Source organism: Grammomys surdaster, unplaced genomic scaffold, assembly GCF_004785775.1.
Source record: "Grammomys surdaster isolate TR1022 unplaced genomic scaffold, NIH_TR_1.0 126531, whole genome shotgun sequence".
Taxonomy (NCBI): domain Eukaryota; kingdom Metazoa; phylum Chordata; class Mammalia; order Rodentia; family Muridae; genus Grammomys; species Grammomys surdaster.
In genome coordinates, this window is record NW_021621323.1 from 18,290,677 (window position 1) to 18,309,752 (window position 19,076).

The 19,076-nt window shown below is 47.7% G+C and overlaps 1 protein-coding gene across 1 annotated transcript in view; it reads right to left on the minus strand.

The window, feature by feature from the left end:
• Positions 1-18,422, minus strand: part of Abca4 (ATP binding cassette subfamily A member 4) — a 139,060-nt gene extending 120,638 nt beyond the window's left edge. The window contains exons 1-5 of the mRNA XM_028760380.1: positions 18,271-18,422; positions 10,070-10,163; positions 8,746-8,887; positions 7,602-7,741; positions 552-679 (exon numbers count right to left, since the gene is read on the minus strand). Coding sequence (XP_028616213.1) covers positions 552-679; positions 7,602-7,741; positions 8,746-8,887; positions 10,070-10,163; positions 18,271-18,336 — 570 coding nt within the window. The 5' untranslated portion in view covers positions 18,337-18,422. The remainder of the gene's footprint in view (positions 1-551; positions 680-7,601; positions 7,742-8,745; positions 8,888-10,069; positions 10,164-18,270) is intronic.
• Positions 18,423-19,076: the final 654 nt, after the last annotated feature.

Sequence of the window (19,076 nt, forward strand, 5' to 3'; positions counted from 1 at the left end):
ACACACACACACACACACACACACACACACACACACACACACACACAGTTCTTAGCTGGAGCTTTTCCCTTAAGTACTTGGCCAACTTTCTCCTTAGTAGGGGAACTCTTCTCCACTCTTCCTCACATAGTGACTCCCAACAGCCAGGAGACACGAGAGAGTCTCTGTTTACACCAGCCCTCCCGTGGGATGTCAGTATCCTGAGTCATGGGCTTTGTCTGTCTGGTCCACACTGCTCTAGTACTTACAGCTGTCCTTCCAGATTTGATTAGTAAATAAATGGTGAGATTCCCCTTCTCTACAGGGTAGGTTCAGCCTCATGATTGCTCTGCTTCCTTCAACTTTCAAAAACCTGGGGAGTCTTATGGGCACCGGTGCTGCTTCAGAGTCCTGTGAGGGGGTGCTTGGTGACTCACTAACCCCCAGGCATGCCCCTGAATATGGAGCATGAGTCAGGAATTCTGAACATGGAAGAAAAAGAGAAAGGAAACCAAATAACCTTTCTCTTTCTCAGGCTGGGTGCTTCTCCTTCTCCAATGGGCCTCACCTACCTGCTCCACACGAACTTGGGAGTTGACCAGAAGATAGGCAACTGAGTCAGACAAGCCAATGTTTTTCGTGAGAAATCGTGTCAGTATCTCTTCATCTTTTAGGATGTCTCGGATTTGTAATCCTCTTCCTGCATGTGAATGAAAGAAGACAATGTTGAAGGGAGATGAGTCAAAATAAAAATGGCAGCTAGAACTGACTGAAAATGTTTCTGCTCGGCTCTCAGAAGAAGGTTGTGTTCTTGGCTTCCTTGGGAACTCCGGGAGGTTGTGGCTGTTGCCAGTATCTGCCACCCACACAACCCCACTGAAGAGCCCTGCCACCATACAATGGAAGGCACAAAGGTGGGAAAACTTAACCCAGGCTGGGATGGGGAGCAGAGCGCTTTTTAGGCTTGGGCTGAGAGGGTGGCTTTCAGGAGAGTGAAGGGTAAGGAACTACAGCAGGGGAATTTTGGCTCTTGAGGAATATTTGGCAACATCTAGAGACATCTTTGGGCAGTGTCAGTGGAGAGAGACCAGTGGTATGACTAAACATTCATAGTGGACAGATCAATGCAGTGTATAGATGACTCCCCCAAAAGGCATCACCCCGACAAATGTCAGTGGTTCTAAGTCTACCTGTATATGCTACCAGAAAATTCATACTTTTAATAGCTTCCTGAAAAATAGGAGGACAAAAACATCAGTTAAAAAGTTACTAAAATCGGTGGCTTTTCTATATCCAGATACCATGCTGGGACAGAAGTGAGAAGATTGTCAAAGACGAGAAGATCTCCTGTGATCCTGGACTGTGGCATTCATACAGTGAAAACGATGGTATGCCCAGAGTAGTCTATAAGTTCAATGTCATTCCCATAAAAATTCCAATTACATTCTTCACATAATTAGAAAAAAAACCAATAATCCTGAGTTTCTTATGTTAGCAAAAGAACCTCAAATACCCAAGGTGTTATTGTGGGTGAAGAATTCAGGTAATACAACAGAGCCATAGCAACAAAACCAGAATAGCATGAGCACAAACCCAGACGGTAGCCAATGGGATGAGAGCCCAGAATCACACCCACACGGGATAGCCACCTGCTTCTTGGGCAAAAGTGGCAAACACGTACATTGGAGGAAACAACAGTTTCTTCAGCAAATGGTACTAGAAAAACCAGACAGAATAGTGAAACTGGATTCCTGTTTCTTACTCTGTACAAAGGTTAATTTTAAATGAGACAAAGACCTTAGTAAAGGTCTGAATCACTGAAATTGCTTGAACCACTTCAAGATCTAGGCACAAGTAAGGATTTTCCAAAAGTCAATTCCAAAAATTGATAAATGGGATTTCATGAAATTACAAATCTCCACAATGAAGGAAATAGTTAATAATGCAGAGGGGCAGCTTATATATGGGAGAAAATATTTTCCTGCTATATATCTGGTAGAGTATTAATATCTGGACTATTTAAAGAATTCGAATAGCTAAACACTGACCCCAAATAATCCAATCAATAAGTGGGCAAATAAAATAAACAGACAGCAAGACAAAGTACAGGTGATCAGTAGCTGCATGCAGAATAGTTTGGTTGGCAAGATGGCTCAGTGGGTAAAAGTGTTTGCCACCAAGCAGACAGCCTGAAGGGTTTCTTTGTTGTTGTTTTGTTTGTTTGTGACAGAGTTTCTGTGTAACCCTGGCTGTCCTGGAACTCTCTCTGTAGACCAGGCTGGCCTGGAATTCACAGAGATTTGTCTGCCTCTGCCTCTAGAGTGCTGGGATTAAAGGCGTGTGTCACCACTACCTGCCTCAAAAAAGAATTTTTTTTTAAGCAAAGGGGAGAAAAATCCCTATTTCTAGATTGGAGATGTCCAATCTATTCTCACCGAGGTTATGCTGGATGAGAACCCTTCTGTGGTTTCTGTTAGATCAACTTGGGGTTAAAACTCTGGGTATCGCCATGAACAGGGCAATTAAGAGCAAGAAGAGCTTCATGTAAGGGGGGAGTTTCAGGCCTGTTGCCCTGGCTTGTCCTGGCCAGCCTTAGCCACATTCTGTCCAACTTCACTCAAAACTCTTTAAAAGCAGGAATTCTTTCTCAAGGAGGCATAAAGGACTCCTTACTGTGAAGGTGTCCCTGGGCAAGTGATGAGCCTCTCTCCATGTGATCATGTCACCATATAGACTAGATGTTGTAGCAGTAACATGACATAAAGGAATCTGAAGCACTTAACTCCCAGGCCTGAAAGTAGTTAGTACTCCATAAATGCTTATTCTGACAGCATTAATACCATCCCCACCCCTCCTGGAGGATTCACTCCAGTACCTGCCTCTTTTGTGGCTTCCTGGGCAGGTATCAGAATCAAACGGGCTACTACTACAGTTTATGAGATATTTACCAGAGAAGAGTCCACAGGCTCAGCTTCTAGAAGTCATCTCAGTATGAAGGCAAAGCCCTGGATATGTAATGTCAGTCATTATGGCCCAAGTACTCCAGGTGTCTGGTGCCCTGCTAAGCTCTGAGTATTTCTCCAAGGGTCATACACTTCCGACTCCCTTTCTCCTTCTGACTCCAGCTCCATAGCAAGCTACACCCCTCACCCAAACCTTTCCCTCCCCAGGCAAGTGCCTGACAACTTCCGTCGCTGTTTCAGCGATGTAAGGCTCCCGTATGGCGGTGTGACTAGATCCACACTGCCAAGGATACTCTCCTATTGCAGGGCAGGGGTCAAGCCCATACATCTGCCAGTATCTAGGGTGGGAGCAACTGTCCCTGATGTTTCCCTACAGCAGCCTCTTGTCAGGTTAGATGCCTTTGAGCTGGGCCTGGGGGTAACCCACTATCACTGTCCAAAGACTTTGTAAGAACCTGAAGGTAGGGTTTCCCTGGAGTAGCAGGGCCAAGGAGAAGATACTGTGTTCAATCTTTGTGTTCCTTTCCTTTGGGTAACATACAGATCCTGCCTTTTTCCAGGCAGCCCCCTCTGTTCTCCTCCCTCTGTGGTGTCAGCTCAGCTGTTCTCCTGTAGTTACTCCTTTAGATACAGACTTGCAGGCCCTCACTGTCGTATTCTGCACACAGTAGAGGGCATGCATGCGCGCACACAAACATGCGCGTACAGGCGTGCATGGATTTTTTTTTCTTCTTTTTTATATCCCTTGTTCTACCTAGCCATATTGGGTACACAGAGTTAAGACCTCAAAGTCATTCTCTCTTCTGTCTCTGTCTCTCTCTGTCTCTCTGTCTCTCTGTGTCTCTGTCTCTCTCTTTCTCTCTTTCCTTTTTTTCTTTCACCTAGCTTTAAGGCCTGACATAGTATCAAGGCCTCAATAAATGTCTGTTGAATGACTCCAGGCACTCAATAAATACCTGTGCTCTTACCCTGAGAGTGAAACCCCATTCGGTTGTTTATTTTTTAGTTATTCTTTAACACACTGAGCTGCGGTTGCATACGAACGCTTTGAGAGAAGGGGCGAGACTGAGAGTCATTTTGCCCGAGTATCACACAACTGTGGCCTGGCTGGGTCAGGGGTGGGGCGGGAGGAGAAGGGCAAGGACGTGGAGAAGCTCACACCTGAGGAGGGTGTGGGGGCTACTCTGTCAGCAGAGTGTGGGGCCCAGGGTCTGAGCGACAGGGTGATACCAGACAAGCCCTTCATTAGATTCCTGAGGGAGACCTTGAAGCAGAGAGGGAGTGGAGGGAGGGGTTGCTGAGGAAAGAAAACTATATTTTCATTTAAAATGTGGTTCTACTCGTTCTCCCCCCTGGGAAGATTGGAGGCCGAGGGTGAGGCTTCCGGAAGAGGGGTTTAGAGATGAGACCACAGAGCCGGCTGGGGATGGGGGCTATGTCTGTCTGCAGCTGCTGGCTCCCCATTAATCCTCCCCTGCAGAGAATGCAGCCCTACAGGTTTGCAGTGAGAGCAAAGTGCTGTCTGGGTCAGCACTGACATACTTTCCCAGGGGACCGGGAACCCCACAGGCAAAAGCCTTGGTGGCTGCAGCTGTCCACCCAACTCTGAGACTGAGATCCTCATGGTAACTTCAGACTTCAGCGGTCACCTTGACCAACATCCTAGAACCTCTTCCTCCTGCCACCTCGGCTAGGCGTCAATGCCTAGCCCATATCATTTACTTGGCTATGGTCCCTGGACTCCTGTTAGTTTCTGACCGCAGCTTCTGGGGAACCTTGGAAGGCTACCCTGATCTCCTGTCCTCCAGCCATGTGCCCTTTAGGAGATTCCCCCACAGCTGAAGAACCAGCAGAACGATCCACTTGCCTGCCCAGTCACCCTCAAGTCCTGTTTTTTTTTTGGCTTAGAAAGTAGTGCTCTGGGTTCTAGACACTGCAGCAACCATAGAGAACTTCTGCTTGGAATGAGTTCTCTCCACTCCCTGCAGCCAGACTCAATGTCACAGTCAGACACCTCAGTGCCAAGTGCACTTGATGGCAGACCCTTCTGAACGAAGGGAGGAAAGTCACCCTGAGATCGAGACGGTGGCTGTCTATCTTATCTGCTTGCTTAGCCTTGGACAACACATCTTCGTGGTTGGCACATTCACCTCTGGTTTCTTACTGTTAAAAGGCAAATATGAACTAGGCATTTTGACTCATGCTTATAGCTCCAGCACTTTGGAGACTGGGGGTAGGAAGTTTGCCACAAGTTCTAGACAAGTCTGAGCTACATAAGTTCAAGGCTGTCTAAGCTAAGTATGGACCTGTCTCAGAAATTAGATAGATAGATAGATAGATAGATAGATAGATAGATAGATAGATGGATAGATGGATAGATGGATAGAGATAGAGAGATAGAAGTAGAGAGACAGAGAGAGGTAGAGAGATAGAGAGGGAGAGAGAGAGAGAGAGAGAGAGAGAGAGAGAGAGAGAGAGAGAGAGAGAGAGAGAATATGAATGTTGGCTGTTTCCACCTTCTAGAGTCCTTCAGACTTGAGCTAACTGAAATAAGTAATTTTTCAGATGAGCAAAGACTATTGTAGATATATATTTATAATCTAGGCTGTAGAAATCATGACCAGGAATATGGACTCCACTGCTTTGGAAGTAACTTGAATGTAACTAAGCAATCCTAACCCAGCGATCTGAATGTACTCCTGGTCCAGGCTGCAAAGGCAGAGAGATGGGAGAGGTCCAGATTCTATTTCCAGTCTTTTCCCCTCCTGACCCTGCCATGTTCTCAAAGCCATCTGTTTCCCCATATGGTGAGGGGCATCATTGTCTACCATTGTCCCTAGGGGCCCTGTGGGCAGGCACTCAACAGCATCCATCTATCTCTCTATTCCCCAGAGACTAGGCTAGTGTATGACTCACACTGTAGGAGCCAAATGTGTGCTGAGGTAAAGGAGCTGTACCACAAGCTCAGGTGAGGAGGGCTGGCTGGATCACACCACCCTAACTTGACTGTAACTTGGATAAAAGCTGCTCGATCTGGGTGCTCTTACCCCTTGGCTGCACCCCCCTAACCCCCTACCCCTGTAGTCCTTTCCTTGTCCCTGTCATCCTCTGAGGGCAATCTTTACAGTCACCACCTTTGTATTAGGAACACACATCTTTCTACAGTACCAGCTGCTGCCTCTGAACTCTATTATTGGAAGTGTCTTCACCCACTAGTGGGCATTTCTTGAAAGACACCCTCTACCCAGGCCTGTGGCAACTTCTAGATGGTTTCTGGAGTTTTACCTCCTCACAGCCTCTGAATTACAGATGCTCAGGCAATGCCACAGCTTGTCCCCACAGGTGTCTAAGTGAAGCTGACACACCCATGCAATACTCACGGAAGACTTACGATCTGGTGCTGTCTTTGATGTTGGTTTGGTTTGCCTCCTGTTTCCCCACCCTGAGGCTGTGAGACATTTCTTTGCTGTTCCATATTCTAAGTGGCTCTCACACCTGGATCTCTGATTCACTACTTACTTAATTAATTCATCTTGGTTTTTTGAGACAGGTTTCTCTGTGTACCCCTCTGTATACCTCTCTGCAGACAGGGCCAGTCTGGAACTCACAGAGATCTGCCTGCCTCTGCCTCCTGGCTGTTGAGATTAAAGGCATGAGCCACCACCACCTGGCCGCTGTCTGTCTGTCTGTCTGTCTATTTATTTATTTTAACTTGCATTGGTATTTTGCCTTCACATATGCCTGTATGAGGGCATCAGATGCCCTGGAAGTGGAGGTACAGGCAGTTGTGAGCTGCCTTGTAGGTGCTGGGAATTGAACCAGGGTCCTCTGGAGAAGCACCCAGTCTGGTTCTTGCTATCTTTTAACCTATGTCTGTGTCAGACCACAGCCTGATTCCTCATTTCCTTCACCTCTTCCTCACAGGTGCTGCACTCTCCCCTTCATTTCACTACATCCACCTCCGTGGTACCCATCCTGCCTGACTTTGACATCGGAAATTCAAACACTCTGACTAAGGCCATCAGTCCTTCCGTCTCAACCTTTTGGCTATCAGTTAAACAGAATCCCAGAAGCCACCACGACTTCTGCTCCACGCATTTCAATTCTCTCCAGCGAATTCCGGTGTTAATAGCTTCTCATAAAAGCTCAGGGCAGCCCAGACAAACGCACACGGCACAACGTCTGCCTCTCGTCGCTCTGGCCTTCTTGATCTGCTCTAGTTCTTCCTTACAATCCCTCCACCTCACATCCTGCTCTCAGCAGACCCGCCTGCTTTGTTCTGGATGCCAAATACTATTGAAAATGTATATTAAAATGTCATTATGTGTGTTTGTGAGGTGTGCGCACATATGTGTGGGGCACGCGCATGCATGCATGTGTCTGTCTATGTTTGAACACAGGCACACACATGCCACAGCATTCGTGTAAAGGTCAATGGACAACTGCTTTTTGTTCACTGATGTGTAAGACAGGGTAGGTAGCCTATGAGCTTCTGGGGATTCTCCTGTCTCAACTTCCTACCTCACTGCAGGAATGCTGGGATTATAGGCATGTATCCCTGGCATCTTTCCCCATGGAATCGCCCCACTCTTTACTCAGTTTCTGGTATACTTGACTCTAGAGACACGTACAGAACAGGAACACTGACACCCAGGTTACCTGCAAATCTCTCAGGGTGAGTCCGTAGGGTGTCCATGAGCTGGGACAAGGTGCGGAGCTCTGTCCAAACCTGGCCAAGGTGCTGGACCTCTGGTGTGTCCATAAAGAGCTCTTGAAAATCTCGATATACTCGTGCCAAACTGTAGAAAGGAAAAAAAACATATTTTTAGTCATAATTTTAAAAATATTTTTTAATATTTATAATTTTAAACAAAAATATTTATAAACAAATAGCTATTATTTTCATAATAATACAGTAACAGTCTTGTGCTACTTTTAAATTGTTGCTTGACTGAGCATAGCCTCCATTGATGGATATTTATAATTCTAACACTGACAGAAGTGAGGAGTAACTTGCTCAAGTTGGGGCAGGGCCAGGTCACCTTAAACCCATTTTCTCTGAGTCTGTTGTTCTGAGGGTGTTTGTAGATACTACCAGTGAGTCTTCCCAGCTTTCACCCAATCTCTCTGACATCCCCACCACCCACTCTTAGAGATAGGACCTGACACAATACTGTATCCCCAAGGTCCTCCCTATACCTACCCATCAAGGCTGACTGGACAGGGAGAAAGAAGATGGACAACCGGATGTTCAGCTTTGTGGGTTAAAAAATGCACTATGTAAGCCATATCCCAAGATTCTGCCTCTTGAGTCACTAATAACAGTTTCAGGAAAAGATTTGGGATTTGTTATTTTCTTCCAAGAAGTAAACTTCATATTGCAAACCTGACTTTGCGTTTCCTTGCAACGGTCCTTGACATTCTTTATAGGCCTTAGATGTCTAAAGAAGGCTTTAGAGGAAACAGAAATGGCTACGGGTAGCCTGTGGGAGAAGGTGAAGGAAGGAACAGTCCTTCTACCTAAGCAGGTGGATGACCACAAGTAATGGACACTTGGCATCCAGGGCTACTATTAGATTCTAGGTCACCTCTTGGGCATAAAGATGAAAAAATCATGTCCATATGGCTTAAGTTTGAAGGTTTTCCCCAGGTGTCCTGCTGTTAGTAGACTATTCCAGGTAGGAAGCTGCCCCCACCCCACACTCTTTAGAAACCCTCCATTCTTCAGGGGGTACACACACACCCACACGGGAGGAGAATGGAAGGGGGACAAGTACCTCCCTGTTGGAATCTTAGCACTTACATGGAGTTGTTATAGTTTGATACCGTTCCAGGAGACTCTCCAGGGGTGGGGTTTTGAAAACAAGGGTTGTTCATATTGCAGAAAATCCCCTGGAGCCATGGTAACAGTCCTGCCGAAGGCATTGCCTTGTTGGGAAAATGGCCTTAAGACAGGAAATGAAAACAAGAAGGAGTTAGTCACAGAGGCTAAACAGACCAGGAACACAGACTCTCGGACGCTCTGTCTCTCCCCTTGTTTATGAAGCAAGAGCATCTAATATAGTTTAGGCCCTGTGTTGTGAACTGGAGCTCGGTGGCAGATAAGGATGCAGACTAACGGTCTCCGAGAGTAGTAGTTCTCACCCTGTGGGTCATGACCCCTTCGGGGGAATCAAATGACCTTTACACAGGGGTGGCCTAAGACCATTGAAAACCACAGATTTTTACATTATGATTCATAACAGTAGCAAAATTATCATTATGAAGTATCAATGGAAATAATTTTACGGTTTCTAGGGAGATTGTCACCACAACATGAGGAACTATATTAAAGGGTCACAGCATCAGGAAGGCTATGTCCTGTCCTAGGACCTTAGGTGGAAGGGGAACTGAGGCTGGAAAATAAGTTTCTGGAGGAAAATAAAGTAGTGGGCTCAGGATAGTTCAGAGGAAAGGTCTGTGAGTTCTTTGCACATAGTATGGATGGAGGCTGTGTACTCCTGGGAGGTTGGCCGAGAAATGGAACCTGGAAGCAAGAGCACCAGGAACTCAGCAGCTCTCATGACTCTTGAGGCTTCCATGTCAGCTGGACAAGACACCAGCCTGGCCAGAAGACACAGGGAACCTTCCAAAAAGGTTACTATACAAAACAGGCTCTTACGAGGCTCGCAGATGCCTTGAAGCTCCAGGGTATAATATTTATTAAGTGAGATTCTGTGCTGTCCCTTTCTCACTGTCCCCTATCCCCGCACCATGTAAAACAAATCCTCTAAATCAGTCATCATGAAAAACAGATCTAAATTTGTAATATAGGTACGTTTAGACAAACAACAACAAAACAGTCAAAAAAAATAACTATACACACAGGGCTGCGTTTGATTCCCAGAACTGCCAAAATGAAAGAAGTGAATAAGCAAATAGTCCATTCTTCCAATGCTCCACTACAGCCAGGCTTGGCTTGCACTGCACACATTTTAAGACACTAGAGTTTGTACAGCACTGAGAAGCCTGGTTTATCCATCGAAGCCTCTGAAATGGCAACAGATGTGAATCTCCCCCCACCCCCCATTCCAACCCAAGAGCTTCCAAAAGGGAAAGATGACCAGGTCTTCTGGGGTCATACTCACATTCATGCTGACTATAGAGTGGGTTGGCATTCCTCAGCCAGATTAACACCAAAAACAAAGACAAAGGCCACACGAGTTCCACTACAAAGCGAATCTGGAAAAGGGAGAATAAAAACAGAAAGAGCAAAAATGCTAAGAGACATGAGGAGATATATAACCAGGGAAGACAGGCCTACCCCTGTCACTGTCTGAGCACCAAGATGGGGCTGTTGTACAGTGATAGCCCATGTATCACTTCAGGTAATCACTGATCACATATCCCGCAGCGGCCCCATAAGTCATGATGGAGCCAAAAAAGCCCCATTACTTTACTGTCTTAACATTGTAGTGTCTGTGGTGACTTCACATCACAGGGACAAAGAGTGGAGCAGAGACTGAAGGAAAGGCCACCTAGAGACTGCCCTACCTGGGTGTATACAGACACCAAACCCAGACACTATTGCTGATGCCAAGAAGTGCTTGCTGACAGGAGTCTGATATGGCTGTCTCCTGAGAGGCTCTGTCAGACCCTGACAAATACAGAGGTGGATGCTCACAGCTAACTGAGAATGGGGACTCCAATGGAGAAGTTAGGGGAAGGACTGAAGGAGCTGAAGGGGTTTGCAACCCCATAGAAAGCACAACAATATCAACTAACCAGACACCCCCAGAGCTCCTGGGGACTAAACCACCAACCAAAGAGTGCTCATGGAGGGACCCATGGCTCCAGCCACATATGTAGCCGAGGACGGCCTCAATGTGAGGAGAAGCCCTTGGTCCTGTGAAGGCTTGATGCCCCAGTGTAGGAGAATGCTAGGTCGGTGAAGCAGGAGTGGGAGGGGGAAAGCACCCTCATAGAAGCAGGTGGGGTAGATAGGGGGTTTTTGGAGGGGAAACCAGGAACAGGGATAACATTTGAAATGTAAATAAATAAAATAACCGATAAAATTTTTTAAAATTACAGCACATACAATTATGTACAGTAATGATAATGTGACCCTTGCAGGCTTACACATTTACTGTGTTTAAATCATCAGTTGTGTGAAAATGTCTACTCATAACAAACAAACTGACAGAAACCAGAAGCTCGAAGCGAAGTGTGTTGGCACACATCTGCAGAGGCTTGGGAGGCTGAAGCAGGAGTTCAAGGCCAGCCCAGAAGACATAGCAATGTTGAAATTACTCTGTCTCAGAAACAAAAATTCACCATTAAGAAGTTAACTGTAAACCCAGCAGCCTCCCTCCTGCGTCTTGTATTCACTGTCTCTCCCCTGCATCATTTTGTCTTGTTCTTGCTTTAACCTTGTGTTTATTGTGGCACTAGGAGCAATAGACCACACTATTCATAAATAGACACATAGCCCCTAGAGCTCTGTAGGAGGCCATGGTCTAGGTAGGTTTGTGTCAGTACACCTGACAATGTGCAAAGGGTGATGAAATGACCTAATAAGACACTCACCAGAATACGGTCCATTGCTAAGAGTAGCCTATTTACCTAAAGGACTTCCCTTTTCTGTCCTCTCTCCTACCCCACCTCCTGCCTGATTTACGACATCAACCAGATTCTATGTCCATCTGCGTTCTGCCTGTGTCTACTCCTGAAAATAACATCAACACAAGACTGCCATGAGAGACCTCAGGCTTCAGGGCTTGTGTGAGGCGAGTGGGTGCCAGTTCTTTTTTTTCTCCTTTCTCTTTTTTGGTCTTTCAAGACAGGATTTCTCTGTGTAGGCCTGGCTATCCTGGAACTTTCCCTGTAGACCAGCCTGATCTCTAACTCACAGAGATCCACCTGCCTCTGCCTCCTGATTACTGGGACTGAAACTCTGCACGCTGCGCCCCTGACACCATCTGGTTAAGGATACAGATTCTGATAAGCTCTTGTGTAACTGGTACCTCAGACAGTAAACATCTCGTGATCTCTCATTCTGTGGGTAATCGAAGAGACCTGCAGAGGTCAGGTGACTTGCACACTGTCATAACAGGAAGCAAAATCCAGCCTCCTGCCTCCAGAGCCAGACTCTTCCTAGCCTTTCCCACTGTTTGGCCTTCTGGCGCATGGTAGACCTTGCCTGAAGGTGGCCATTGAATTAATGAATGAACTAGGGCACAAATGACTCTGAAATACTGTGCCCCAAAGCAAAGTCAACAGAAATCCAGTTGGTCAACATTTTTTTCCTTCAATTACGTCTATCGCTTAAGGGAAGCAGAAATATTGCCTGGGTTCCTCCTCCCTTTCCACAACCGGAAGAGGCAGCTGGTCTTAACCTAGCATACAAAGTTGGTATACAGAGACTCTTGGTTTAGAGTCAAAGTCCTCCCAACTCTAAAAGGACAGATGGCTTGAGTTTGGCGCTGCTCACATCCCTGCACGGCGGGAAGGCCGAGATGAGGAATTATGAAAAAGAGGGAGAGAAGCTGGATTAGGGAACTAGACATGAATCGGGGAATTAGGAGTTAGGATGCATGTCTAATAAATCCATATGCTGCTTAAAATAACACAAAATGAACAAAATACCCAGGAGTCTGGTGGCAGCCAATTTCTAACATATCTGAAAATTGGTGGTAGAAAATAGAACACATGGTGAGCGAAAGCAAAAAATTTTGCAGGTACACTTTTTAAAAAAGACTTTACTCAACACATCACTCAGGAGGACAGGTTGAAGGACGCACACATACAAATTCGGCAAGAAGATGGAACAATAGGCTTCTTCTCTGAAGGGGCTCAGTTTCTGGAGCTCTCCCATACCCTCTTCCTACAAGGTTACAAAACACCCACATTGGGCAATTTCCACCTGGTGTTTAAGGATCCTGCCCCAGGAATACTTGCTAGCAATTAAGATTGCAGGTAATTGTCCACAGGAAAGGCACATCCCGAGAGCCTCCCTGGCCTAACCCCTGCCTGTTACTATCTATCCTGGTTCCTAGGCCAACACACTCAGGCACATCTGTCCTCCCCTGTGACCCCAGCACCCCACGAAAGGCAAGAGTCACAGGAAGTTCCCATCAGCTTTCTCCGGAATGAGTACATCTCAGTCAAGATAGGCCTAAGGAGCTTCTTGGGGAAGCCGGAGTTGACACAGGGACTCAGGCTGTCGACAGTCTGAAGAGTTTATAACACACTGCACCCCACAGAGGCACGTATAGCAGCTTCCCCTCCCCCATTCCAGATCGTCTTGTAAGGGTGGTGGGGGAACGGGTTTGGCAAGATAGCAGCATGACAGGTGCAAGTGCTGAAACTGGAAGTTACTCTCAGTGTCTTCTCCAAGAAGATGAGACAACCAGTCCAGAGACTTTGCACGTGACTCCTCCCGAGACGATGTAATAATATTGGCTCTCCGTCAAGCTTGCATGCCTATGCGCTGTGTCTGCCTCTGAGTCTCATGGGATGCGACATGCCACCTGTGCTGATCTGGGAACGTGAGGATTTGAGTTTCAACCATTCTCGGACTTATTCAATTTCTGACTTTCAGTTTTCTCATCTATGAAATGGGGGATGTTGTTTTGTCCTATAGGGTACCATGAGGATTAATAACAGGCTACTCTGGTGCCAATTATTGGGGTTTAGGACACTGGGAAACTTCTGAACCTCTCCATGCCACAGGGACACATCTGTCAAAAAGGAGTGGTACCAGGCCCTGTCTTCCAGAGCAGTTGTAATCATGAAATATGTGTATCACGCCCAGCACAGAAAGCAGAGCCTGGCACACAGACCATTTATTATTGTCTCATAGAGTCATGCCAGGGCCACAGGAGCACAGTGGATGACAGCAGGTAACAGACAGATGATGGAAGAAACACAATGAAAATTAACAGCAGCCTCGCGGCCCCTCCCCCACCTCAGCATAGCCGGCCATCTTTAAGAAGCATGAGGAGGGTGGGGGAGGGGGGAACCGATCCTTTTCCTCTGCCTGGGATCTGGAGCGGCCACATTCACCGGCCACTCTGCACAAAGACTACTTGCCGTTCTTTCTCCACCTAGCAGAGGCAGGTGGGTCCTCCCAGCAGCCTGTCCCTCCCCCAGCATCAGTACCACCAGCCCAGAAGGGCATTACCCTTGCTGCTCAAGTGTATACAGGCATGCCCTAGGGAGAAATTCCACATTATAATAAAAAGCATGTCTCCAGAGAGTCCCCCTCCCCACTTTAAACATGTCTGTGACTTTAATTAAGCCCAGTCCAAGTTCAGAAGCCCCCCCCCCCCCCACCTTCCTCCGGAATGTTTCTTAAACTAAACTGGTATTTCCTCCCCACCCCTTTTCCCCTCCCCCCACTTCTTTACCATTCAGCCTATGTGGGGGAGGAAGGGTTCCTGGTCAGGGCAGAGCCGTGCTTGTTGTTTTAAAACAGCCAGTTAGGTTTTCTCCCGTCCCTCTCTGTTTTCAATTTAAAAGGGAGAGGCAGTCAGAGCCCCAGAGCAGCAGCACTGATCCTCACTTCTGGGCTGAGAACCCAGACACGACTCAAACCTGGCCCGATGCCACCCAGAGCCTGGCACACTCGCAGCTGGTGCCAGCTTACCCATACCCCCATGTTCTTTCTGCCTAATGCTGAGCCAGCACTAATGGCCACAGCAATACCAGACACATGCCTCTAGAGTTTAGGACACGAACCCCATTTTTATTTTCTTGAGACAGGGTTTCACTGTGTAGCCCTTCCTGTCCTGGAACTCACTCTGTAAACCAGGCTGTCTGCCTCTGCCTCCCAAGAACTGGGATTGAAAGCATGGGCCGCCACCACTACCACCACCACCTGGCTGTGTGAGCCCCTGTTCTTACGTGTCCTCAGGCCTTCACCAAACATCCTATCCTTTGCAAGTGGGGACCTGGGGACACCAAGGGATTCCAGGATATGTATGCTCGGAGGTAAGAAAAACTGGTGCTACTATGCTTCGGAAGCCCTCTCAACCAGAGTGGACAGGTGTGATCTTAGAGCCTTTGGGAGGCAGGGGTGTGAGGGTTAAGATCCTGAGAAACCTCCTCTGAACTCCTGGGCCCCTCCCCCACCCCATGCCTCCTTCCACTCCATTCACTTCACTCCCACTTCTGCTCTGGAATCAAGTGGCAGCCTCCTTCTGCCTGACACATTCCACCAGGGCAAGGGTTGTGCTCCCGTCTCCTTCAGGCAAGTTAGACATTCGCTCAGGCCATAGTTGCAATATTCGTTTACATGTACTGCCCCGGTCGGTGATAAATTAATTACCCAGTCATCCTCTCTTTGTGATATCTGTGACTAGTCCGTTAGTCAGGGCAGTGGAGTTTGATGGTCACATCTGCTATCCGGAAGTCACCTGGGTTAATCCCAGGTCCAACCCATGCTAACCCTGATCAGTCACTTCATTGATACCCACAAGGATAGCTGTAGCCTGCATTATTGGTACCCACAAGGATAACAGTAGCCTACATTATTGATACCCACAGGGATAATTGAAACCTCTCAGTCCTTACTGCAAGGGTTAAATGACGTAACTAGTACCATGCCAGGCAGGTACTCTGTAACATCAAATAAAGGCTAACAGAAGATGGGAAGTGGAGGAAGGGGAGCAGGCACTTGAAGACTCCCTTCCTGCATCTTGAGAAGATGAAATTGGAGGATGGAGAGAGAGAGAACCTTGGTCTCTGTCTGGTCTCATTGTTTTATGGGTCAGTCGTGCTGTACTTTCTGCAGTCAACCATTTTCTGCACGCAGATCTTTCCAGAAGATCCAAATGCCTTGAAAGGACCCACAGACCCTGCCCCCTCACAGAGCTACTGGGGGTTTAGAAAAATGTCCTCATTTTACCTAGACATCCTGGATACATTGGCTATCTCGAGGTACTGGGGGCGATCTCAGTCTCCAGGCCATGAAGGTGATATCAAACACAGGCCAGTGACCAGGCTTAAGTGAGACAGGGTTCACAGTGTGAATTACTCCATCCCCTGGAGAGCACACAGAGAGCAGGAAAGCCCCATCCCCCACCAGGAATCCACTTGCCAATGCCAGGGAAAGGCTCAGTTTCCTGAGTTAGTTCTGTCTCTGGAAACCATGTTGGCTTGTCACAGCAAGGAGAACACTGCTGGTCAGCAGTCATGGTGGGAGGGGAGGGGAGGGGAGGGGAGGGGAGGGGAGGAAAGGGGAGGGGAGGGGAGGGAGGGGATACAGGAGGTGGTAGGCTGGGCATATTGGATTTCCCTGGCAATCTACAGAGTATTTGCACCCTGGGAGCAGAAACTGAATTGTCTCATTTATCATTGGGAACTTAGCCCCTGGCACACTGCCTGGTGACTATTATTTCTTGACCGAATGAATGACTGAACGCAATGAATTTAACAATGAGTCTTGCTCAGGTTTTGACAGCGTTTTCATTCAGGAAGGGGAAGTTCTGGAAGGGATTGAGCCTTTGGTTACTGTTAGCACTTGGTCTCTGGGGGTCCCAAATAACCTCCAGACTAATTTGAAACGACACCAGCCTTGTTAGGGAAAAGCAGCCAGCATTGGGACAATGGTGTCCCCGTGGGTGAGCTCAAAACTGGAGTGTGGCACTGCCACCTTCACATAACCTTAGAGTTTTCCTCTCCTCTCCCAGCTGCAGTTGGTTGCTTAGATGACACGTCCGCATGCTTGTCTTTCTCTGACCAAATCTGCCTCAGGTGGGTGCACAGGTCTTCACCCGCCTGGTCCCATTTCTTCCTACTGTTCCCTTTGATACCCAGGAGAAGCCTAGTCCACCAACGGAAACCTACCACAAACCTTCCCCACAGCCTCTCTCTTTCCCTGTCCTCTTCCTGAGGGTCAGCTCTCTTTTCTCTTGCTTATGTGTGTGTTGAACGCATCTGTGTGTGCACATGTGTGTTAGGGTGTATTTGTGTGTGGAGGCCAGAGTTCAACAAGGGATATCTTCCTCAATCTGGGCCTCATAATTTAATCTCAGCCCTCCCCACTTCACACAGCAACCCTCCCCCCCCCCAGCAGCTCCTTAAGCCATTTCATGTTTTTAGGACTCTGCAGGGCTCTGGGACAGCCATTCCTTCATAACTTCCCTTCTTTCTTTTCCTCCTCCTCTTCCTCCTCCTCCTCCTCCTCCTCCTCCTCCCCCTCCCTCTCCCTCTCCCTCTCCCTCTCTCCCTCTTTCTCAACAGAATCTCATGCATCCCAGACTGGCTTTGAAGTCATTATATAACCAAGAATGACCTTAAATGTCTAATCCTTTTGACAGGGACATACCCTCATGCCCACTTTATGTGATATGGGGATCAAATCCAAGACTTACTGTAGACTCGGCAGGCATTCTACCAACTGCCCTGGGGGCAGTTACATTCTGCCCCATTTCCTCACGGATATGTGTTCGTTCCTTATCCTTCCACAGAAAGACTCTAAAGGAACCATTTGTAGTAACTCTAGAAGAGCTCCTGCAGCTCACGCCAGTGTTTCTCCTACTTTTGGCCTTCATTACTTTCTATTACTCTGAATTCTCAAAACATACTTCAGGTTTCCCGGCCGTCATAGAAGCCAGCTCAGGCGGAGTGTGCACGTTGCACCTTTATTTTAAACCCTCAGTCCAGTCCACCCATGTCTGATCACAGAAGAGGTTTGGGAAAATCTGTGGTCCATAACACTTTCTGAACGAATAGCACAGTTGGAAGATGCAAAGCTATTTTTCCATGGAACAGAATTGTGGTCAGTGAAATTGTGACTTCTCTGGGAATTTATATTTCAGTTCCAGGAACATCAAATGCCCTTGTATCAAGGAAAATTGTTCTTTCTGAGCTGCAAAGCCAGTCAAAGCTTTCTTGTTTCTAGTTTTTCGAGACAGGGTTTCTCTGTATAGCCCTGGTAGTCCTGGAACTCACTCTGTAGACCAGGCTGGCCTCGAACTCAGAAATCTGCCTGCCTCTGCCTCCCAAGTGCTGGGATTAAAGGCATGCGCCACCACCGCCTGGCTTCTTGTTTTCCTTTGAGGTGTTTGTTAGTTTTTCAGGGATTGGGAGCTTCCACTGTGTGATAAGAGTTGGGCCAGCAGGTGTCAGAGTCCCAGGGGTGGGGAACAGCAGAAGTGGATTCCCATGCTGGGCAGGGAACAGAATAGTTTTCATGTAGTCAAGGACAAGAGAAGGGTGTCATCCCGTGGGAGGGCACCTGGTCACCTAGCAGCTAAAGGTGGCCTCAGAACTAAAGGGCAAACTAGCCCTCCTCTCGGCCTCTCCTTCCCGCTCCCACCTCCCTCCGCCCACTCCCTGTTTTTACCTTTTGCCTTTTCCTCAGAGTCCAGTTCTTCCAAAGCAAAAGCTGTATCTGTCTGAAGAAACCCATACTGGACCACCCCAGCACCGGGGGATCACCCGGAGCTGGGGCTCAGGCAAGCATCGGACGCAAAGGCCACTGGGACCGCGTCCAGCTCAGGCTGCTGTGTCCTTCTGGTGATTAAAGGCTGCATTTCCCCTTCAAGCATAATCCCTTCTAATTACCTGTAAGCCCTTTGTCAGGGAAAGGAGACAGGCTTCGGTTTCTCTTTAGAGGGAGAAAAGCCCTAAACACACAAGTGCGGGGCACGGAGGGTACCGAAATGGGTCGTTCAACGGGAAACTGAGCGCTTCAGGTACCCTCCTCCTTCCGACATCAGAGGGGCTCCTGCGGCTTCTCAGGAAGATGCTCTGGATATCTCTGAATTTTAAATTTGGGACAATTCCCTTTGCATACCTTAGAGGCTGCACATTTGCCTCCCAGTGCCCTAACACGAGGCAGGATCCTGATTTGACTGCTTCTCTTTAATGAGAGAGAGCTAAAGTAACCCGTTCTCTTTCAGCCCTTTGTTTTGCCCTATAATAACTTCAAGTCTCATCAACCAGTCCTGGCTACTTGGAGTAATCCGAACTCAGCACGACAGTAGCTCAGCGGGGTGGGGTGGGGGTTGCTAGATAGATCGCCCACTGGGAAACACAGCTGTGATTCCAAAGACCCCCAAACATGTCTCACTGGTACGTCCCCATGGAAGTTTTGCCTCCCCCCACCTTCTCAAATCTCAGGAACATTTTCTCTTTGAAAAGTCCTAG